Source organism: Hetaerina americana, unplaced genomic scaffold (genome assembly GCF_022747635.1).
Source record: "Hetaerina americana unplaced genomic scaffold, ioHetAmer1.1.p SCAF_161, whole genome shotgun sequence".
NCBI classification, from domain to species: Eukaryota; Metazoa; Arthropoda; class Insecta; order Odonata; family Calopterygidae; genus Hetaerina; species Hetaerina americana.
The window spans coordinates 366756-388394 of record NW_027286721.1 but is presented as its reverse complement, the minus strand read 5'-3'; the positions used below and the strand labels follow the sequence as shown (position 1 = coordinate 388394).

Here is a 21639-nt window from a genome sequence, read left to right as displayed (position 1 = left end):
CCAAATAGATAGGGATGATTTCATTTACCATTTTTCTTTGTAAATGTTTAAGAGAGCAGAATACTTAGAAATTAAAGGATGGCGTGCTTATGAGTGACTAGTAACAGAATCAGCAAATTATATGTATGTATATATATATATATATATATATATATATACACACACACACATATATTACATATACTTACACACATAAATATGTGTATATATATATATATTAATATATATATATATACATATATATATATAAATGCATATATATATAAATAATATATATATATATATATATATATATATATATATATATATATATATATATATATATATATATATATATATATATATATATATATATATAAATGCATATATATATTTATATATATATATAAATGCATATATATATATATAAATATATGCATTTATATATATATATATATAAATGCATATATATATGTATATTTATATTTTTTTTTTACATATATATATATTTAATGTCTTTTTAACATAATAGCACACTGTTAATATAAAATTCTTTGCTGTGTACACTGACGAAAGAGCCACTCCAATGATATAAGGCATTTGTGGACCGTCACGGCCGCTGCTTTGGTCTGTCGACTTGACTTAGTCTAACCGGAGATGCATTTGACAAATATATATATATATGCGGACAGTCAAACCCCCATGCAATTTGCAATTACCAGTCTACATACTTCTCCCCACCGTTAAAACGACATATTCATCAAGCACCACATACAAAACTACCCGAAAACATAATTACAGTAACACTATTTGACAACGGTGAGATAATGGGACAGAAATAAAAAGACATTACATTTACCCCATGTCATACGATTTAACGATAAAGGGTCACTTTACAAGGTAAGCACAAACGTTGGGGGTCATTCCTGTGACCTTTACAAAATGCCCTCTGACCACGGCATTGGATGGAATACCGCAAAGACACAATTCCGATGCATTATTGCAATAGGACGGTCAATCATTTGTCTCTCAATCAGAGTCTTGGACTTGGACTCATAAGTCTTGGACGATATAAATGTTGGATTAAGATAACTTTCCCTTCTTCGCTTTCTTCTTACTTTTCACTTGACCCGGCTTCCGCCCTCTCTTGGCGCCGAGACCGTTCCTGTGCCTTTCACTCACGTGGGACACCAAATCCATGAATGTCTCAAATGTCTGAGGGCAGCCGCGGATCTGACACTCAAACCTTTCCTCTACCGCGGAATGCCCCAACATTTCCCTTTCCGTCTTCATCTGCACGGCATTGGCACGTTTGATATCCTTCAAATCAGAACCGGAACCATTTGAGCCAATCTCAAATGTCGTACCGGACTGAGAGGATGATGTGCTATCCGGCATGGAGAGGTCTTCGTTCAAATTCTTCCTCCTGCGTCCGTGTTGAAACTGGACCTGGTGCCGGTGAAGCTCCCTACTCGAACCAAAGAGTAGGTGACAGGCCGACCAGGGACAGAGGTACGTCGCGGTTGATGAGTTTGAACTGTCCCCCGACGTCATTGTACTCTGCGGAACGGAGGAATCCAACCTCTCCCCTATTTCCTTGACACGGGACACCACGGTTGACGTTGGAGTATCTCCGGTAGCCTTGACCTTATTACTGGAAATGGATCGCAGCTTTGGTTTCTTCATCGGTGACCTGTGACCCACCATATCGATATTCAAACGATTCAATTCATTCAAGGCCGCTATCTTCTTCCTAACCTCTTTGGAAACCTTGTGCTTCTGCTTCTTATGCTTCTTAAGGCTGTCGTAACTATCAAAGGCCTTGCCGCATCCAGGATGATGGCAGAGGAACTCGAACTCTTCCGGAATCGACATTTCGGGAACGTCTCGGCATGCTTCGGCCGTAACCGTGTCGTCTACCGGGCTTCCTGCAACTTGGTCCTTTCCGGATCGGCCGTCGACGACCATAAACGAATCGTCTCCATACGATTTCTCCGATGGATTCCCTTCAGACGTGTTGTACCCACGATTCGAAACGTCAACCTCCTCCAAGAATTCGATATCGTCATCTGAATCCACCAAATCGTCCTTCTTATTCGAAGTATCCTCAACGACACCACAGTCCTTACTCGGAGAATGACTCACCTGGTGACTAAGTAACAGGCTGAGGTTGGAAAACTTCATTTCGCAAGACGGATACTCGCAGACAAACTCCTCAATGCTAACCCTTGCGACATAATTCGGTTGGTCTACCGTGTCCCGGGCATTCGAAACCGTTCCCTGCCTCATAGTTGAGTTTGGTGGGATATAACCATTTCCATCGCCGCTACAGTTCCCGATGAGGTTCTTGTGCTTATCGTTCTTGTGGACAACCAGCGCTTTGAAACTACTGAAGACCTTACGGCAATTCGGAGCATCGCAGGCCTTCAGGGTACCTTCGGGAGAAATGGGAGGAAAATACTTCAAAATCTTCATTATGTACAGGGTTCGTCCGGGAAATAAGTGTACTGATTTCTTCCCGCCGCTCCAGGCGCGCCCAGCACCGCTCTGATGGGCTGCGATTGGAGGGGGGTATGTTGGCAAGCGACGCTGAAAAAGGCAGTTGGCTCTGAGCTGTGGTGTAGTGAGGAGCTCTGTTAACGCGAACCTCCACGCTCGACCCACGTCACGGAACGTGATGCCGAAGCAGCGTTATTCCATCAAATTTGCGGTAAAGCTTGGGAAATCGTCCACCGAAACTGTCGGTATGATTAACCAGGCTTACGGGGAGTCAGCCATGTCCAGAAACATGATCTTTCGGTGGCACAAGATGTTTGTGGAGGGCAGAGAAGAGGTCGACGACGAACCACGGCCTGGACGCCCGTCAATGACACTCACCGACGAAAATGTGCGAAAAGTTTGCGATGTACTGAACTCTGATCGTCGTCTTAGTGTTCGGATGATAGCAGAGCAGTGTAATGTGCCAAAAACAATAGTGCACGAGATTATTAGGGAGCAATTACAGATGCGAAAAATTTGTGCAAAGTTGGGGCCGAAAGTGCTCAGTGATGATCAAAGACTCAATCGTTTGGAAATCGCGACACAACTTCCGGATCACTGCAAAAATGATCCACATTTTTTAGAGAACGTTGTTGTTCCCAAAGATTAAGAGAAGTTTGAAAGGAACGCGATACGGGACTTTGGACGCCGTCAAAGAGGCCGTGACGACGTGTCTTCCAGAGGTTCCCGATGATGCTTTCGCAGGAGCGTTCCAGGAATGGGAACGCCGCTGGAACAAGTGTATCGACTCACAAGGGTCCTATTTTGAGGAATATTAGCTTAAGATATGTAAAAGTGTAATAAATTTTTTTTCCTGAGCTCAGTACACTTATTTTCCGGACGAACCCTGTAGACACGGCAAAACTGGTTCGATTGATAAGGAATACGTGTCTAAAATGTATGACGTCCGGCCATACGTCTTCGGTACGGCACGGTCCGCAAACAAATGAACCATAAACTCACCAATGCCTTCGTCCAGTCGTGGCTCCAAGTACTTGTTGGACATGTCTTCTTCTTTCTCCTCCGGGCAGCTTACTCGAGGGGCGGGATCAGGCGGATATTCCTCGACCTACGAGAGAAAGTTGACAAACTCAAACGTCGATCTAAAACAATCCCTGCGTTGATAGAACTTGCATGAGAATGAGAAGGACTTTCGAAAGAGGATAAGTTCAATTTCAAAACCCACTAAGGCATCAGTTTGTTTTGATGTATTAGTAGGTTTATAGAGATAGGTAGGTTAATAGGAGATGAAAGACAGCTTAGCTGACAGCTGATATAACAGTCCCTTCATATGTTATCTACCACAAGGACTGTCCGGAAAGTAGTCTCCTTTTGCGTGTAGCAAGCAAAGGAAACAGGGGAGAAATCGAAATGAACGACACAATTGGATATCAAAGGATATGTGGATACCGTTTACACAGTGGGAAGCCTATAAGTTACCCTCCAACCCAGATCCCTGCCAAAGTTGTCCTAAGGATCATAACCAAAAGATAGAGAGAGAGTAGGGCAAATGATTAATACTTTGAGGATGATCAGTTTATGGGTTCAGGAAGGGGAGAGGTAAGCATGTGATGCAATTGCAGTAATAATGAGATCATTAATCGTAAGAGGAACACATAGAATACAACCAGGAGGTATTTGTCTTTTACGCACAATTATAAAAGAAATGCATTTGATAGAGTAAATAAGGAAAAACTGAGGAATAGATTGGAATAGGGACAGGAGGCTAATCTTCGCAACCTGTACATGTCTCCGCTTGCTTTGAGGTGCAAGTTGGGAATGGGAAGTCCGGATGGGCAGTGCTAGGAAGAGGTGTATGGCATGGGGTGTATCCCATTATCACCATTGCTGTTCGACCTGTATGCAGAGGAAATGATTAAAAGACAGGCATTATGGGAAGAACTGTAGGTAGGAATGAAAGTGAGCGGGGAATTCGTAAAATCAGTTAGGTTTGATAGAATGACCAAGCTTTAGTTTGCCAGTCAGCCAACAGAGGGGTTGCAAGCATTGCTGCGTGAATTGGAAATTCAGTGCGACAGGTATGGGATGAGAATCAATATTAATAAAACAAAGGTTATGCGATTCTCTATAAAGAGAAATGCTTCAGCTAAACATTAGAATAGGACGGCAATTAAACTAGAGCAGGTAAAACAGTTTATACTTATCTCAGAAGTGTTTTGGACCAACACGGTCAAAGTAGTAGGAACATTAGGAGAAGAATTGCGCAATTAGGCAAAGAGGCTTTCAGACAAGGAGGAGGGAGTTAAGATGACAGGGATGTTGGGTAAGGATATTAAGAAAAGACTCGTAAGGAAACTTTGATATGGAGCGTAGCTATGTGTGTGGCTATGGAAACGTGGTCATTGAAGCAGGAGGATAGACGTAGATTGGAGGCTATTGTAGATATAATGTGGGTGTGTGAGATGAAGAATGGAGAAGGTGAAATGGACAGAGGAGCTAAACAAATGAGGAAGTATGGTGGGCGAAGAGAGGGGTTTGTTGGGAGATATTACCAAGGAGGAGGCAGATGAAGAATGGATGAAGGGGGTATTGATTGGCAATAGTGGGATGTTGAAGACTGTAATAGAGGGGAGAATGTTAAGGGCAGACGAGAAAATATAGGGAGAGGAATAGGTGATAGGGATGTCTTAGATAGGGGATGAATGGCGTACACATAGATGAAGAGGGATTTGATGTATGTATGTATGTATATATATATATATATATATATATATATATATATATATATATATATATATATATATATATATATATAGATATAAATATATATATATAATATATAATATATATATATATATATATATATATATATATATATATATAAATATAAATATATATATATATATATATATATATATATATATATATATATATAAATATATATATATAATATATATGTATATATATATATATATATATATATATAAATATATATATATATATGTATACTACCTTGATCAAAAAGTTCCCGGAATAACCACCTTGTGGCGCTCCCATCGTTCCGATTTGAGTTCTGTTTTTTTTGTTAAATTGGTACATCTGTTGTTGATATTCCCTTTAAATCTTAGTGTCATAACTTGACATTTGCAAAAGTTACGGTCAGTTTTCGGTATGTCCATCAGTGCTTCCTGCGATTTTTCCATTACTTCCTCTCGGCTGCTAAAACGCGTTCCCCGTAATGGTTTTTTAACTCGATTGAACAGAAAGAAGTCACAGGGAGCCAAATCAGGTGAATTCGGTGGCTGTTGGATGGTATTTGTTGCATTTTTTGTCAAAAAATTACGAATAATGATAGCACTGTGCGACGGTGCGTTATCATTGGTGCAAAATCCACGAGTTTTCTGCCCACATTTCTGGTCTCTTTCGGCGAATTGCTTCACGCAAACGTCTCATAACGCCCAAATAATACTCTTTGTTTACTGTCTGGCCTTCTGGCAAAAATTCATGATGCACTACACCGTTGTAATCCATGAAAACCGTCAGCATTGCCTTCTTTTTTGACTGAATACGACGTGGTTTTTTTGTCCTCGGCTCATTTGGTGAACGCCATTCACTTGCCTGATGTCTGGATTGCGTGTCGTACTCATAAACCCACGTCTCGTCTCCAGTAATGATCCTTTTGATGAATGTGGGATCGGATTCAGCCTCGCAAATCATGTCTTTTGCGACGTCAACACGGTCTCTTTTTTGCATGAAATTGAGGTCTTTTGGCACCAACTTTGCTGCTACACGACGGAAACCCAAATCATTAACCACAATGTCTTGGGCGGATCCATAGGCAATGTTCAAGTCCTCCGCTATTTCTCTGATGGTTAATTTGCGGTTATTGACCAACATTTCTTTTACTTTATCAATTTTTTCACCGACTTTCGATGTCGATGGTCTGCCACTGCGTTCATCATCTTCGATTGACTCACGACCACTTCTGAACCGCTCGTGCCACTGGTAAACGACCATTTTTTTTAGAGAATCGTTGCCGAAACACTTTTCCAACATTTCCAACGTCCGTGCGCCACTAAATCCGTTTTTTACGCAAAATTTAATACAAGTTTGTTGTTGCAAATTTAAATCCATTTCTGAAATTGTAAAAAATCGCCAACACACACAGAGATAGATGTACTCTTGGCTACGTAACTTTTGCAAATGTCAAGTTATGACACTAAGATTTAAAGGGAATATCAACAACAGATGTACCAATTTAACAAAAAAAAACAGAACTCAAATCGGAACGATGGGAGCGCCACACGGTGGTTATTCCGGGAACTTTTTGATCAAGGTAGTATATATATATATATATATATATATACATATATATATATATATATATATATATATATATATATATATATATATATATATATATATACACACATATATATATATATATACACATATATATATAATGCTCACCTCATTGTTGTCTGAATTGTCACTCCCAAGGTCCACCGATGGCCTCGTCGGCATAACAGTGCCGGCATTCGGCACTCTTCTTGATTCCTTTCCGGTGCTCAGGTTGGATTGAGAGTCGCTGATCGAAACGCCATCCACTTCCGCCACCACACGACCACAGGCGCTGGGGACATGGAGCATCGTACCACGGTTTGCGTGCTTCGTGGCATCTCTGCCATCGTCAACACTCTTCCGCAAATAGACCTGGCTCTGAAAAATGTTCACAATAGGTCATTTTGTTTGTGTAGTCTACAATCAAGTGTGCATTAGTTTTCAGTTTACCCTGTGTAAATAACTCCTGCAGTGCTCTACTTGAGGGGGATGTTACTTCCACGTGCAACTAGGTGGCATGTGGAAGTAACATTCCCTCTCTATCCCCTTCTTAAACTCATTTTGTCTGTGTAGTCCACAGTAAGCATGTGTGCATTAGTTTCCAGTTTACCTCATGTAAATAAACTCCTGCATTGTTCCACTTGAAGGGAAATGTTACTTCCACGTGCAACTAGGTGGCATGTGGAAGTAACATTTCTCCTCTTCCTCCTTCTGAAGTTCATTTTGTTTGTGTAGTCTACAATCAAGTGTGCATAAGTTTTCAGTTTACCTCATGTAAATAACTCCTGCATTGTTCCACTTGAAGGGAAATGTTACTTCCACGTGCAACTAGGTGGCATGTGGAAGTAACATTTCTCCTCTTCCGCCTTCTGAAGTTCATTTTGTTTGCGTAGTCTACAATCAAGTGTGCATTAGTTTTCAGTTTACCTCATGTAAATAACTCCTGCAGTGCTCTACTTGAAGGGGGATGTTACTTCCACGTGCAACTAGGTGGCATGTGGAAGTAACATTCCCTCTCTACCCCCTTCTTAAACTCATTTTGTCTGTGTAGTCCACAGTAAGCATGTCTGCATTAGTTTTTAGACTACCTGTGTATATATCACCATATAGTCCTGGATGACGGTCCTAATAAGTTTATAGAGATATAAAAAGAGCACATTTCTCATATTTTGATCGAGGAATTGGGAGTTCAAAGGCTATCCGTGAAGCAGGTCATTATTTTTGTCAATTTGGAACAAGAACGCGGTCATGCAAACATTTGGAAGATCATTTACAAGAGGTTGAAGCGAAACAGGTCAGATATTTTGCTTTGATTCATCACTGTAGACAACGGATGGCTCTACCAATGCATATACAACCTCCTAAGGCAAAACAACAGTCAAAACAGCTGACGGCAAATGTTTAACAAGCTCCGAAACAGGCAAACACAGTCATTCGATGGGAAATTTTCATAAAATCCACTTAAAGAGTATGATAACATATTTATTTATCGATAAGGGGAAGCCTTCACGGCGATACCTTGTCTACGTTGGCAGCATTTTGAGGAAGACTCTTCCATTCCGATGAATTTTCATAACCCACATTGGCTGAGATATGAGATGCAATCCCTTCCTTTCGGATACTTTGTCCTCGGGATGTCCCAACTTCATTTTCCTTTTAAGACAGAAGGAAAAGAAACGAACAAATCATTAGACAGTAACATCTAGGCACAGTTTAAGCATGATACATACGATATATGATCAACTACATCTACATCAATACCCTCTGAGCCACCAAAAAGGTGTGTGGCAGGGGGGAACTAATCAATAAATGATTAACTCATACCAAGTTTACAGAATATAAATTACAAAAACTCCAAACCCGTTTCTTCAGAGGTGTGAGAGAGTCAAGGTGAATTATTTTCATACTTTTTAAACTTTTGCATTACTATACTTATACAGTTTAATGTCACATATATTTATTAGTAATGAGGACACTAATCGAAAGAGGAATGGAGAATACAATCGGGAATACGTATTTGCTGGTTTGATAGATTTCTTAAAAGCTTTTTTATGCCACGGCGTTTTGATATGTAAGTTTTCATTTTTCACGGGAAATCAAAAAAAGCTTTCTAATGCTAGCATCGTACCTGTTATCCACCCCCACGGTCTTATTTAGTTTCATCTCCCTTAATGCCCTTTCTATCTCATCGTCAATGAGTATGCCGTAGACAACTAAGCCATCTTCCTCTACATCATGTTCCTTTTCTATGTCTAACTTTGTTGGTCTGAGTTCTTTACTATACAGTTCTTCTATATACTCCTTCCATCTCTCTTGGATCTTTCCTGCGTCAGTTATTACCTTACCCGCCTTATCTCTAACTGTTAGCATAGCTCTTCCTTTCTTACTTCCCGATAACGATTTAACTTTACTGTACAGCGCACCGATTTCACCCTTCCTCTGCAGACTTTCCATATCCTCGCACTGCGTCTTCCACCATGCTTCTTTTGCTTTATTTGTTGCCTGCCTCAATTTATTGTTCAATTCTTTGTACTTCATTTTGCCTAATTCTGTATTTATATTCTTCCATTTTCTCCGCTCATCCATCTTTGTAATCATCTCATCCATGATCCATGGTTTCCTAGTCCTTTTAGCGTTAACGGTTCCAATAGTGTCTTTTGCGGCTTTAGACAACCCTTTCTTGATCATTTCCCATTTTTCTTCGATAGTACTAAGCCCTTTACCATCCTCCATGATTTTCTCTACCGCCTGTTTGTATTCCTTCCTTTTCAACCCATTTAATGCTTCTACATTCCATTTTCTAACTCGCCGCCCCTGCCTTATCTTTTTGAAACGTACGCTACATTTCATAAAAACTAAATTGTGTTCTGAGTCCGCATCCGCTCCCGGGAAGCTGTGCGAATTTATCACACTGTTCCTAAACCTGCGTCTAACCAGGATATAATCTAGCTGATACCTTTCTGAGTCACCTGGCATTTTCCATGTATACCTGCGTCTTTCGTGGTGTCTAAACAAAGTGTTGGTGATGACTAACCCCTGTCTCCTGCAGAACTCTACTGCTTTCTCCCCGCGGTCATTCCTCGTGCCTAAACCGTAGTCCCCCACCTCATCACCATCTCTTCCTTCGCCTACCGTCGCATTCCAATCCCCCATCACTATCAAATGTTTCCCTGCGGGAACACACGCGATCATGTCCTCTAACTGATCGTATATCCTATCGACCTCTTCTTCCTTATGGTTGCTCGGTGGCATGTATACCTGAATAATAACCAAGTTCGTCCGTTCTGCTTTTATCTCTACCAGTAGTAATATACATATCTGAATGCCTTGATAATGAGCTTATGGTAGGGTAAGCTGTTTGCCTGAATTTTGAGGACCACCTTGTTATATACATGTATATCTGTATCTATTGATTCCTCTTTACCTTGTTCACAATTAACTGTTGACTGGAAGACAGGGTCGTCTTGTTTTTCAGAGGGTCATAGCCGTAACTCATCTACAGATATGAGACCTGTTTTCGGAAACCTGGGGTCACCATTTGGTGCACATAGGAAGTCCCAAAATCCAACTCCGGTAAGAAATTCTTGACGTTGACATTGATATAATGATTGAATGTCTTTGTGCTGATTATATTATGATGACATCTGTTAACGGTCATCGTACTGAGTTTGTTTAATTGTTATATAATTGAAATAACAATCTTTCTGGCATTGACTTGGTGAAAAATCTTCACATAGCAAATGAAAAATGAACCTGGCTTTTTCACATAGAAAATTTTCATTTACGACCTTGGTTTTGTTATCGTATAATAAAGTCAGGTAAAAATACAAGTCAAACACAGTATATATATCTCGCAGAGGGAGTAAGGAGAGGATTTGTTGGGGTAGGATGATATTACATAATAATTAAATATCATAAACAAAAGGATAGAGAGAGTAGGGCAAATGATTGCTTAGGGGATGATCAGTTTATGGGTTTAGGAAGGGGAGAGGTACGCGTTTTGATGCCATTGCAGTAATAATGAGATTATTAATCGAGAGAGGAATATAGAACACAACCAGGAGGTATTTGCCTGTCTCGCAGATTTCGAAAAAGCGTTTGCTAGAGTGAATTTGGGAAAACTAATGAGTATATTGCAGAAAATAGGAATGGATTGGAATAGGGAAAGGAGGCTAATCTTCGCAACCTGTACATGTCTCAGACTGCTCAGGTGCGGGTGGGGAACGGGGAGTCCGGTTGGGCAGTGTTAGGAAGGGGTGTAAGGCATGGGGTGTCCATTATCACCGTTGCTGTTCGACCTATATGCAGAGGAAAGGTTAAAAGACAGGCATTATGGGTAGGTAGGTAGGTAGGAATTATGGCCATCAGATTGCGCAAGCTTGCGCATTTATTGGGCAGATCACTGATGTCCCTATTGAAATTGCAAACCTTAAGCTACGTGTGTGTATAGTGTATGTTTTCGTAAAATAATAACAGCTCTATAAATTGTAGAAGTACGCCCCCTGGTATTGGTTAGTGCCACTTCAATTAACATGTGTCCGTTGCCTCAAAAGGTGTGATCTATAATGTGCAAATTAAACATGGGAAAGTGCTTGTTTACTCAAATATATCCTGGTATTTACGCACCCAGTCTGGAAATATTGTGAATGATACTCTCATACTCTTCAACAATCATTTCATGCTCACCTACCACAATATATATCTCATTAATAATATTGGAAACACAAAACATGAGATTCAATCACGTTAAATTCTGTGATAGAGATGGTGGAATGCAGTAGCAAAGGAGAAATGATACAAATTTAATAGGAAATGAAAAATATATACCCAGACATAAACTGCAAAGGCTGTCTGCAAAGTTTCTGACCTCCACATGAAGATAGAGTACAGGAAATGTGGAGGAAATGATTAAATTGAGGCATTATGGGAAGGAGAACTGGAGGTAGGTATGAAAGTGGGCGGGGAATTCATTTAAAATCAGTTAGGTTTGATTGAATGACCAAGCTTTAGTTAATGTCAGTCAGCCAATAGAGGGTTGCAAGCATTGCTGATTGAATTGGAAATTCAGTGCGACAGATATGGGATGAGAATGAATATATTAATAAAACAAAGGTTATGCGATTCTCTAGAAAGAAAAAGGGTAAGCTAAACATTAAAATAGGAAGGCAAAAACTAGAAAAGGTGGAAGAGTTTATGTTTCTTGGAAGAATGGAGAAGGTGAAATGGACTGAAAGAAGGAACACAAATGAGGAAGTACTTGGTATGGTGGGCGAAGAGGGGGGTTTGCTGGGAGATAATACTAGGAAGGCAGATGAAGAATGGATGACGGGCATATTGATCAGCAATAGTGGGATGTTGAAGACTGTAATAGGGGCGAATGTTAGGCAAACGAGGAACAGGATAAGCAGGGACGTCTCGGATAGGGAATGAAGGGAGGAAGGAAGTACTCAGAGATGAAGAGGGACCTGATGTAGAGTAGGATGCTGGATTTTAGTGATTTGTTAGGAGTCACAAAATATTTATTTGAAAGTTATGTCATTCCAAAAACCTACCTTAACCGGTAGATTATGTAATAATAACAATGTAATATATTTTACCACATACTTTTCCAATTAATTTTATGATATTTCTCCAAAATTTCCAGTTTTGATGTTAATATCCGGGTTTTGTCACAGTTTCTTCGCTAGGTTTTCATTTGTCTAGCGTTTCGACAATTCGCGCCAATTTATTTTCAACAAGGCCCACAATTTTTAATGCGCGAGAGAAAAACAATTGAGCGACATCTAGCGTTACACATTGTTACTTCAAAGTCGAAACATGACAATCAGATTTTACGGTACTTTCACTTTCTCGTGAACATTAATCTTTATTAAACGCATCTCACAAGCGTCCTGATATTCGTTCAATAATGTCTATAATCCCTTGATAAAATATACATCTGAATCAGATTGCTACTGAACTTCATTTTCCAACATCCAATGATTACAAAAATTCCCTCTCTCTTTGTTTGAAACACAAAAAATGAAATTAATGCTACGAAATACGACTAAATCGTATTAATGACAGGGTGTTCAGAGAAATCTTCAATGATTTATTCAAGAAACAACGGTAATGAGATTGATTATCAAAATCATACATTTGTCAGGCCAATACGCTGCAATTACAATAGAGTAGAAACAATTCTGATACGATTTACTTACCACTAAGCCTACGTTGACACTTGCTTTCAAAAATTCAATCCTGGAATTGATGCACATCGTTTTAAAATTCCGGAACTCGACTATTTTATCCATGCACTCGTCACATATGGTGTTAGGCAACGTGTCATCTATGCTGACCTACATCAAAAAGAACATGTAAATTAGTTCTTCGACCCCATTTAAAGTTTAACTAGATATTTAATTTATTTAAGTTCTCTCGAGAGCAGTCATGCTGTGCGTTAAGTCATGTACTTGTATGGATAAGAGTTCGCTGACCGGATAAAAGTCCAGTCAACTATGGACTTAATTCACAACATCACAATTGCTTACAATTAAAAAATGCATGCTTCTTCGCCGCTTGTGTTATATAAAGCACTTTCTTACTTGCTAGATTCATAGCACCACAAAATTACAATAGACACATACCCATGCGCCATAACGGTAATAAAACGTTACCACAATGATTGTGTGGTGCATAATACTTACATCAAGCTGAATAAGATCCTTCATAACTCTCCAAACAACCAAACCTCGCGTTCCTTTCGGGTTGTATATATCCACAAAGGAGTCGCACCATTTTCGACATAATCGGCAAATTATCTCATTACCGTGCTGATACATATTGCCCACTCATAGAATAGCAAAACTTACACTTATAAGTAGAAATAAATGCCCAGACCACCAAAACAACGCGATGTAAATCGAGAAAGTTTATCTGTTCTTGGCGGCTACCAGTCCAAATGTCACGACTATGATAAAATGTTACAACACTAATTAAATGTTAATATAGGGATGTTAATTTAGGGATATGTGTATTCACGTAAGAGCAACGTCCACAACCTAGACTCAAACACAATAAATGGTCACCAGGCGCGAAGTCGTATCGCAACACCACTTGTAAAATTTATATTTGTGTACACAATTTCGTGAATACTTACGGCACAACAGTCGAGTGAAATGAAAATAATTTTAAATAATTTCAAAGTATTCTTATATGATTAAATTTTTATACTCTAGGCTACAGCTTTGATAATCAAAATTACCCAAACTTTACTTGTTGGCTGTCCCGTAGACTTGAAGATAAATCTCCAGAACATTTGCATTTCGATCGTCATTGTTTTAATGGTTCAAATGTAAATAAGTCAACGGTAATCAAGAGATTAAGTAAAAGTGTGTTTCAAGACGATATTATTTGCGTGTTTATCGTTAAAAAACAATTCAAAGTTACTAAAATCTTACGTAGAATTCGAAACCATCAGAGGTTGCGTACGGTTTAGTATAAATGGTGTTTAAACGAGGTATGTAACTCATTCAGAATACAAGCAAATTTTGGGATTCGCGTGAAAACCACCCAGGTGAGGCCTCGGGCGTTCATTCCTCGGATTAATTATCGCTCAGTGCTAATTTAAGCATTTGCTGAAGAGCTCAATTGTGTGCTGATGAACAAATCACTGAATCCGAAGTGGATTATGACAGCACCGTCGGAAACGGTTTTGGCGATGCCCAATGTTTGGTATAATAAACGGTTGGATGTCAATGATCCTCCTTTGATGTTGACGTTACCAATTTCTGGTTTACGCACTTGGTTTAACATTCATGAAGTGTACAGTAAGTGTCGATGATTGAAGATGTTAGCCGTTCCAAATTTTGGAGAAGAGGTAGACCCAACAATTTCAAATTCTGTGTTCGGAACAGTAGAAAATACGTAAAGTGAGTTTTATCCCATAAAGTGAGTTTTATCCCATGAGAGGCATGTGGGTTGCCATTGCAGTAATCAGATCGCTAATCGGGAGGAATACAGAATACAATCAGGAGACGTATTTGCCTGTTTCGTATGATTATAGAAGAAGATTTTGATAGAGTAAATTGGGAAAAACTAATGAGTATATTGAAGAAATTAGGAATAAATTGGAGGGAAAGGAGGCTAATCCGCAACCTGTACATGTCTCAGACTGCTATGAGTGGCAAACTGGCAGTCCGGATGGGCAGTGTTAGAAAGAGGTGTAAGGCATGGGGTGTATCTCATTATCACCGGTGCTGTTCAATACGTATGTATGTGGAGAGAATGATTAAAGAGAAGCATTATGGGAAGAGGAACTGGAGGCAGGAATGAAAGTAGGAGGGGAATTCATTTAGGTTTGATAGACTGACCAAGCTTTAGTTTGTCAGTCAGCCAAGGGGTTGCAAGCATTGCCGAGTGAATTGGAAATTCAGTGCGACAGGTATGGGATGAGAATCAATATTAATTAAAGAAAATTTATGCTATTTTCCAGAAAAAAACGGCTAAGCTAAACATCAAGCATTAGTTACATAGCGAAAAATTGACTCCTACTGAGAAATTCAATCGTCGTTTTAAGGGCTGTTTATTATGTTGTGACGATGATGTAGATAGGTCTACTGTAAATCGATGGGTATTAAAATTTCGTGGTTTCGAGCCTTTGGAAATGCCTTGTTTGATGAAACTATATATATAAAATATAGTTTGATATATATATATATATATATATATATGTATACACACACACGTGAACGGATGTTTATTATTTAATGAAACAAATCTCTTCCTTTCGATTCATAAGAGTTTAAACATCAGAATTCATAGATCCTTTATCGTCCTGTCCAATCACAAGTGCTCCCTCGTGAAAACTAAACCTGAATAATACCACAGTAGGCGTCTTATATGGAATTGGGAATTATAAATGCATCCAAAGTACGATGGAAATGACACGCACTTTGGGCGGTATTCCTGCGAGAATTTACAGCTTAATATCGCCCCTCGCTAGTATTATTCCTAGGAAAAGTAACCTAGATAATCGGATCGTTGAACAGAGAACTGATTACAGTTTCATGCAGTTTTAAAGTCATCGTCCTTTGCGCATGCGGTAACTATGGAAATTGCGCATCAACAAACAATTTCAAACAAGGGTCCGATCGTGGTCCGAAACACTGTCACGTCACAATAAAATCACAGACATTACTTTTAAGACATGGCTTCTACTACCCTGTGAGATGTTTTGTTTTCCATCGTCGTTCCTTTGCTTTATTGTATGTCTTCCAAACATGTTGTGCCTAAGTGACATACAATTCACAATTTATTTCATTTTGCGGCCAAACCTCGCATTGAAATAGTAAACCATTTTTAAAGGTGAAAACGGAAAAATAAAAAATAATGTGCATTCTATTGCAATACGACTTTTCTTATAAACAATTCTCAAAGTGAGTCTCCGTGTTTACACCGCAAGACAAAAGAAAAAAAGAATCACGCAATACATCATTCCTTTGTTTCAAAATGGACCCCTTTCTGCTAGCATTCAAATTCATAATCATTTATTCATTTTCGAGCGGGACTCATGGATAACCAAAATTTTAAATCTACTTTAAAATCTCTTTTTAAATCAAAGATTATTTTTATGACCATAATTAATATTTTTCGTCAAGGTAGGACGAAAGCGGCAATTCAATTATAACCAATTGTCAAAATTTAAACATAGATTTTTTTGTTGTCCTGAGACATACGTGGTCTGTAAATTAGGTTATGGGACTGGCAACGTAGCGTTCGATCTGGCAACACTGGAGGCGCTGGGCTTGTTACCCGCCTCCAGTACGGGTTTTAACTCGCTCGAGTCATTTGGTTGCCCGTATTGATATTTTTTGTGAAACAGTTTTTTTCTGTTGGGATCGAAAAATGAGTGACATGACAACCCTAATATGATCTTGAATGAATGACACTCCACGTCTATGTACATCAATTCCCAAAAAAATTAGCGGCGTTGAACTCAAATGGTCCACCTTTCGACTATCATTCCTTTATCTCCTCAAAATACCCAAAAAGAACTTAAAATAATAAAAATGATAGCTGAAAACAACGGATTTTTCTCCGAAATAGTCGAAAAATTTTAGAGAAAATAGCGGTCAAATTAATGTTCAAATCAACCCACCAAAAAAGACGTCTCGAAATGGAAAAGAGTTCTCTTCCCGGAGAATTTATCCCGTAAACTCCAAACAACCACTCCAGTGATTTTGTCCCCAAAACTCTTCATTTCCAGAGAAAAAGGCTTAAGATTAGATGACTTGTAACGGATGGAAATTTCAAAGAACAGTCATCATAAGGGTATGTTAGTTAAATACCAGACGTACTATATTCCTCCCGTTGTCCCCCCTTCCTGGACCTCCCTCTGTTCCGGACACAGCCCCTCTCTTCCCACCTAGACGCCATACCCAACCACCTTCTCCTCCACCCCCTATATACACACACACACACCATTCAGGAAAATCCGGGGGATCGAGATGGTGCGGGGGCTATGGTACTGGCTTCCCACACTGAGGGCGTGGGTTCAAATCCAGGCGGTATGGAATATTTTTCAGGGGTATCTCGATCCCTACTTGAGGTGCTTTGTGGAGGGAACTTTTGAGTGAGTACGCCGTCCGTCGGATGGGACGTTAAACTGCGGACCCCTTGACGCCTTTCGTAAAGAGTAGGCTAATACCGACGCCGGGTTTCTCTGCAGCCTTCGTCCTTTCCTGTCCATCCCCAATGGCGCAAAGAAGAAAAAGAAGAAAAGGAGAACGCGTACCTCTCCCCCTCCTAAACCCAAACTGATCATCCCCTAAGTAATCATTTGCCCTACCTTCTCTATCCTTTTGTTGGTGATCCTGAGAACAACTTTAGCTGCGTGGGATATCTAACTTATTCTTCTGTAGTCCTCGCATGACGTGGCCTTTACCTTTATCGGAATTTTAGTTAATTATCTTAGAAGTAATCTAAGGGTTAATGTAGGTTTTTGGATGGACACAGCTACCAAATAAACATTTTGTCTCTCCCCTAACAAAACACAATCCAGCAACCTTCTCTACATCAGGTACCTCTTCATCTCTGAGTACTTTCTTCCTCCCTTCTATTCCGTATCCAAGACATCCCTATCACCTATTCCTGCCCTTTCATTAACTGCCATTAACATTCTCCCCTCTATTACAGTCTTCTTCAACATCCCGCTACTGCCCATCAACCAATTTGCTCTCTGAATATTCGTCTTTGTCCTGCTTGTCTCCTTGTGATTTCTCCCAACAATCCCCTCTCCCAACAATGCCATCAGCACCTCCTCGTTCGGTTTCCTTTCTGTCCATTCTACAACCTTCAGCCTTCCCCATATCTCCACAAAAACCTCCCATCTGCTATGTCTCCTATCACCCCCCCTCTAATGTGGAGCACTTCCTGAGTTATTTACACGAGGTAGGGCGAAAACAGATGCATACCTTACCTTTTGGACTATATAAACAAAATGTTCTGAAGGAAAGGGAAGAGATGGTAAAGTTACTTCCATACACGAAGTGGTGGCAGGTTGAAGTTACTTTCTCTCTAATATGGAGCCCTTCAAGGGTTTTTTTATAAGATGTAGGGTGAAAACATATGGATAACTTACCTTGTGGACAATACAAACAAAATAATCTTCAGAAAAGAAAAGACAGGGGAAAGTTACTTCCACACACACCAAGTGGTGGCAGGTGGAAGTAACATTCCCTCCAATGTGGAGCACTTATAGAGTTATTTACACGAGGTAGGGTGAGAACAGATGCATACCTGACCTTGTGAACAATACAAACAAAATAATCTTCAGAAAAGAAAAGACAGGGGAAAGTTACTTCAACACACACCAAGTGGTGGCAGGTGGAAGTAACATTCCCTCCAATGTGGAGCACTTATAGAGTTATTTACACGAGGTAGGGTGAGAACAGATGCATACCTAACCTTTTAGACAATACAAACAAAATGATCTTCAGAAGGGGAAAGAGATGGGAAAGTTACTTCCATACACCTATTGGTGGCAGGTGGAAGTAACATTCCCTCTAAGGTGGAGCACTTCAAGAGTTTTTTATAAGGTGTAGGGTAAAAACAGATGCATACCTTACCTTGTGGACTATAAAAACAAAATGATCTTCAGAAAAGGGAAGAGAGGGGAAAGTTACTTCCATATACCAAGTGGTGGCAGGTTGAAGTGACATTCCCTCTAATGTGGAGTACTTCAGAAGTTTTTTTTATAAGATGTAGGGTAAAAACAGATGCATACCTTACCTTGTGGACTATAAAAACAAAATGATCTTCAGAAAAGGGAAGAGAGGGGAAAGTTACTTCCATATACCAAGTGGTGGCGGGTGGAAGTGACATTCCCTCTAATGTGGAGTACTTCAGAAGTTTTTTTTTTATAAGATGTAGGGTAAAAACAGATGCATACCTTACCTTGTGGACTATACAAACAAAATGATCTTCAGAAAAGGAAAGAGAGGGGAAAGTTACTTCCACACACCAAGTGGTGGCAGGTGGAAGTAACATTCCCTCTAAGGTGGAGCACTTCAAGAGTTTTTTTATAAGGTGTAGGGTAAAAACAGATGCATACCTTACCTTGTGGACTATACAAACAAAATGATCTTCAGAAAAGGGAAGAGAGGGGAAAGTTACTTCCATATACCAAGTGGTGGCGGGTGGAAGTGACATTCCCTCTAATGTGGAGTACTTCAGAAGTTTTTTTTTATAAGATGTAGGGTAAAAACAGATGCATACCTTACCTTGTGGACTATACAAACAAAATGATCTTCAGAAAAGGAAAGAGAGGGGAAAGTTACTTCCACACACCAAGTGGTGGCAGGTGGAAGTGACATTCCCTCTAATGTGGAGTACTTCAGAAGTTTTTTTTTTATAAGATGTAGGGTAAAAACAGATGCATACCTTACCTTGTGGACTATACAAACAAAATGATCTTCAGAAAAGGAAAGAGAGGGGAAAGTTACTTCCACACACCAAGTGGTGGCAGGTGGAAGTGACATTCCCTCTAATGTGGAGCACTTCTGAAGTTTTTTTTATAAAATGTAGGGTGAAAACAGATGCATACCTTACCTTGTGGACAATACAAACAAAATGATCTTCAGATAAGGAAAGAGAGGGGAAAGTTACTTCCACACACCAAGTGTTGGCAGGTGGAAGTAACATTCCCTCCAATGTGGAGCACTTCGGGTGTTATTTACACGAGTTAGGGCGAAAACAGATGCATACCTGACCTTGTGGACAATACAAACAATAGTTTTTTTCAACATCAAACAAAAGACTTCTATTGCTTCCATTCATCACGGACTTTTTGGTGATTAAGAGTACAACAGAATGTACTACAGAATGGTCAATATGAAAAATAGCGAAACTAATTTCAGCAATTTAGCATAATTATTACTGCCTCTACTTAGTTCAATAGTTTCAGCCTCAACTTTGTGGAAGTTCATTTTAATAAATGAAAAAGAAACACTTTGTTCCAATCCACCACTTTATTACAGGTACGACTAGTTTCGACGCTACGGCGTCATCCTCAGGTACAAAGTTGAAAGTCACAATCATTGTATATATACCCTCTTCTGGAAAGAGTGGGGGAGTTGTGGGAAGAGGGGGCGGGGAGGGGAGTACGGGGGTAGGTACGAAATAATGTGGGAGAGGGTAGGAAACACCAGGACAAGCGTTAGTGAGTGGGGGGGATTGGAAGGTGGGTTAAGAGAGGGGAAAAATTTCATTGGTCGGTATAATTTGAGTCAATGGCTAATGGGGATAAAGGTACGGGTTAGGAGTCAATGGGAGTTGGGGGGGGAAGGGGTTAGAGGTTCTGTTTTTCCGTTATTGCTAGGGAGGCTTCCAGGAGAGGTGATACGTTTTCAAACAGAATTTAATTTCCCGATTGCTAATTTGTTCCCGAAAGACAAATTCAGAATTGCTTTCTATAACAAACAAAATCTAAAAATGTTCATAAATAAAACTAAAGATAAAGTTGAGCCACTGGAAAATAGTGGGATATATGAAATGGTTTGCGGGGATTGCAGTGCGAGGTACATCGGACAGAGTGGTCGAGCGGTGCGGACAAGAGCGGAGGAACACAAGAGGTGCTACAAGAAGTGTAACCTAGCCCAATCCCACTTTGCCAAACACCTGTGGGAGGAAAATCACACCAGTGATTTCATCCCCAAAATTCTACATCGTGAAGAAAAAGGGAGGAGGATGGACAAGAAGGAAGAGTTGGAGATCCGGAGAACAATGAAGAAACATCCTTTACTCAATGACATTCTGTTTGAGAACGTATCACCTCTCCTGGAAGCCTCCCTAGCAATAACGGAAAAACAGAACCTCTAACCCCTTCCCCCCAACTCCCATTGACTCCTAACCCGTACCTTTATCCCCATTAGCCATTGACTCAAATTATACCGACCAATGAAATTTTTCCCCTCTCTTAACCCACCTTCCAATCCCCCCCACTCACAAACGCTTGTCCTGGTGTTTCCTACCCTCTCCCACATTATTTCGTACCTACCCCCGTACTCCCCTCCCCGCCCCCTCTTCCCACAACTCCCCCACTCTTTCCAGAAGAGGGTATATATACAATGATTGTGACTTTCAACTTTGTACCTGAGGATGACGCCGTAGCGTCGAAACTAGTCGTACCTGTAATAAAGTGGTGGATTGGAACAAAGTGTTTCTTTTTCATTTACTGCCTCTACTAACTAACCAACGAGAGATATCTTCCACACCCTCGTGCATATCTTCAAAGACTTTTCCATTTCGCCAACAATACATATAAATCCCTCCAATCACAGC

The 21639-nt window shown here is 39.9% G+C and overlaps 1 protein-coding gene across 1 annotated transcript; it reads right to left on the bottom strand.

Moving 5' to 3' along the window:
* Positions 1-499: 499 nt before the first annotated feature.
* On the bottom strand, positions 500-13926 carry LOC139687088 (uncharacterized). The gene is made up of 6 exons (XM_071584196.1): positions 13506-13926; positions 13020-13157; positions 8338-8472; positions 6949-7197; positions 3481-3586; positions 500-2414 (listed from the first exon to the last, which is right to left on the bottom strand). Exons 1-6 carry the CDS (start codon positions 13638-13640, stop codon positions 1063-1065), a joined length of 2115 nt encoding a protein of 704 aa, XP_071440297.1. The 5' UTR covers positions 13641-13926; the 3' UTR covers positions 500-1062.
* Between the last annotated feature and the right edge of the window lie 7713 nt (positions 13927-21639).

What these genes read in the sequence shown, in the direction of transcription:
- LOC139687088 (XM_071584196.1), bottom strand. Translation starts at nt 13,640, where the DNA reads ATGTATCAGCACGGTAATGAGATAATTTGCCGATTATGTCGAAAATGG. An exon ending in GTGTCAACGTAGGCTTAGTG is followed by an intron (nt 8,473 to 13,019) that starts GTAAGTAAATCG and finishes CTGTCTTAAAAG; the next exon opens with GAAAATGAAGTTGGGACATC. An exon ending in ATGCTGCCAACGTAGACAAG is followed by an intron (nt 7,198 to 8,337) that starts GTATCGCCGTGA and finishes AACATTTTTCAG; the next exon opens with AGCCAGGTCTATTTGCGGAA.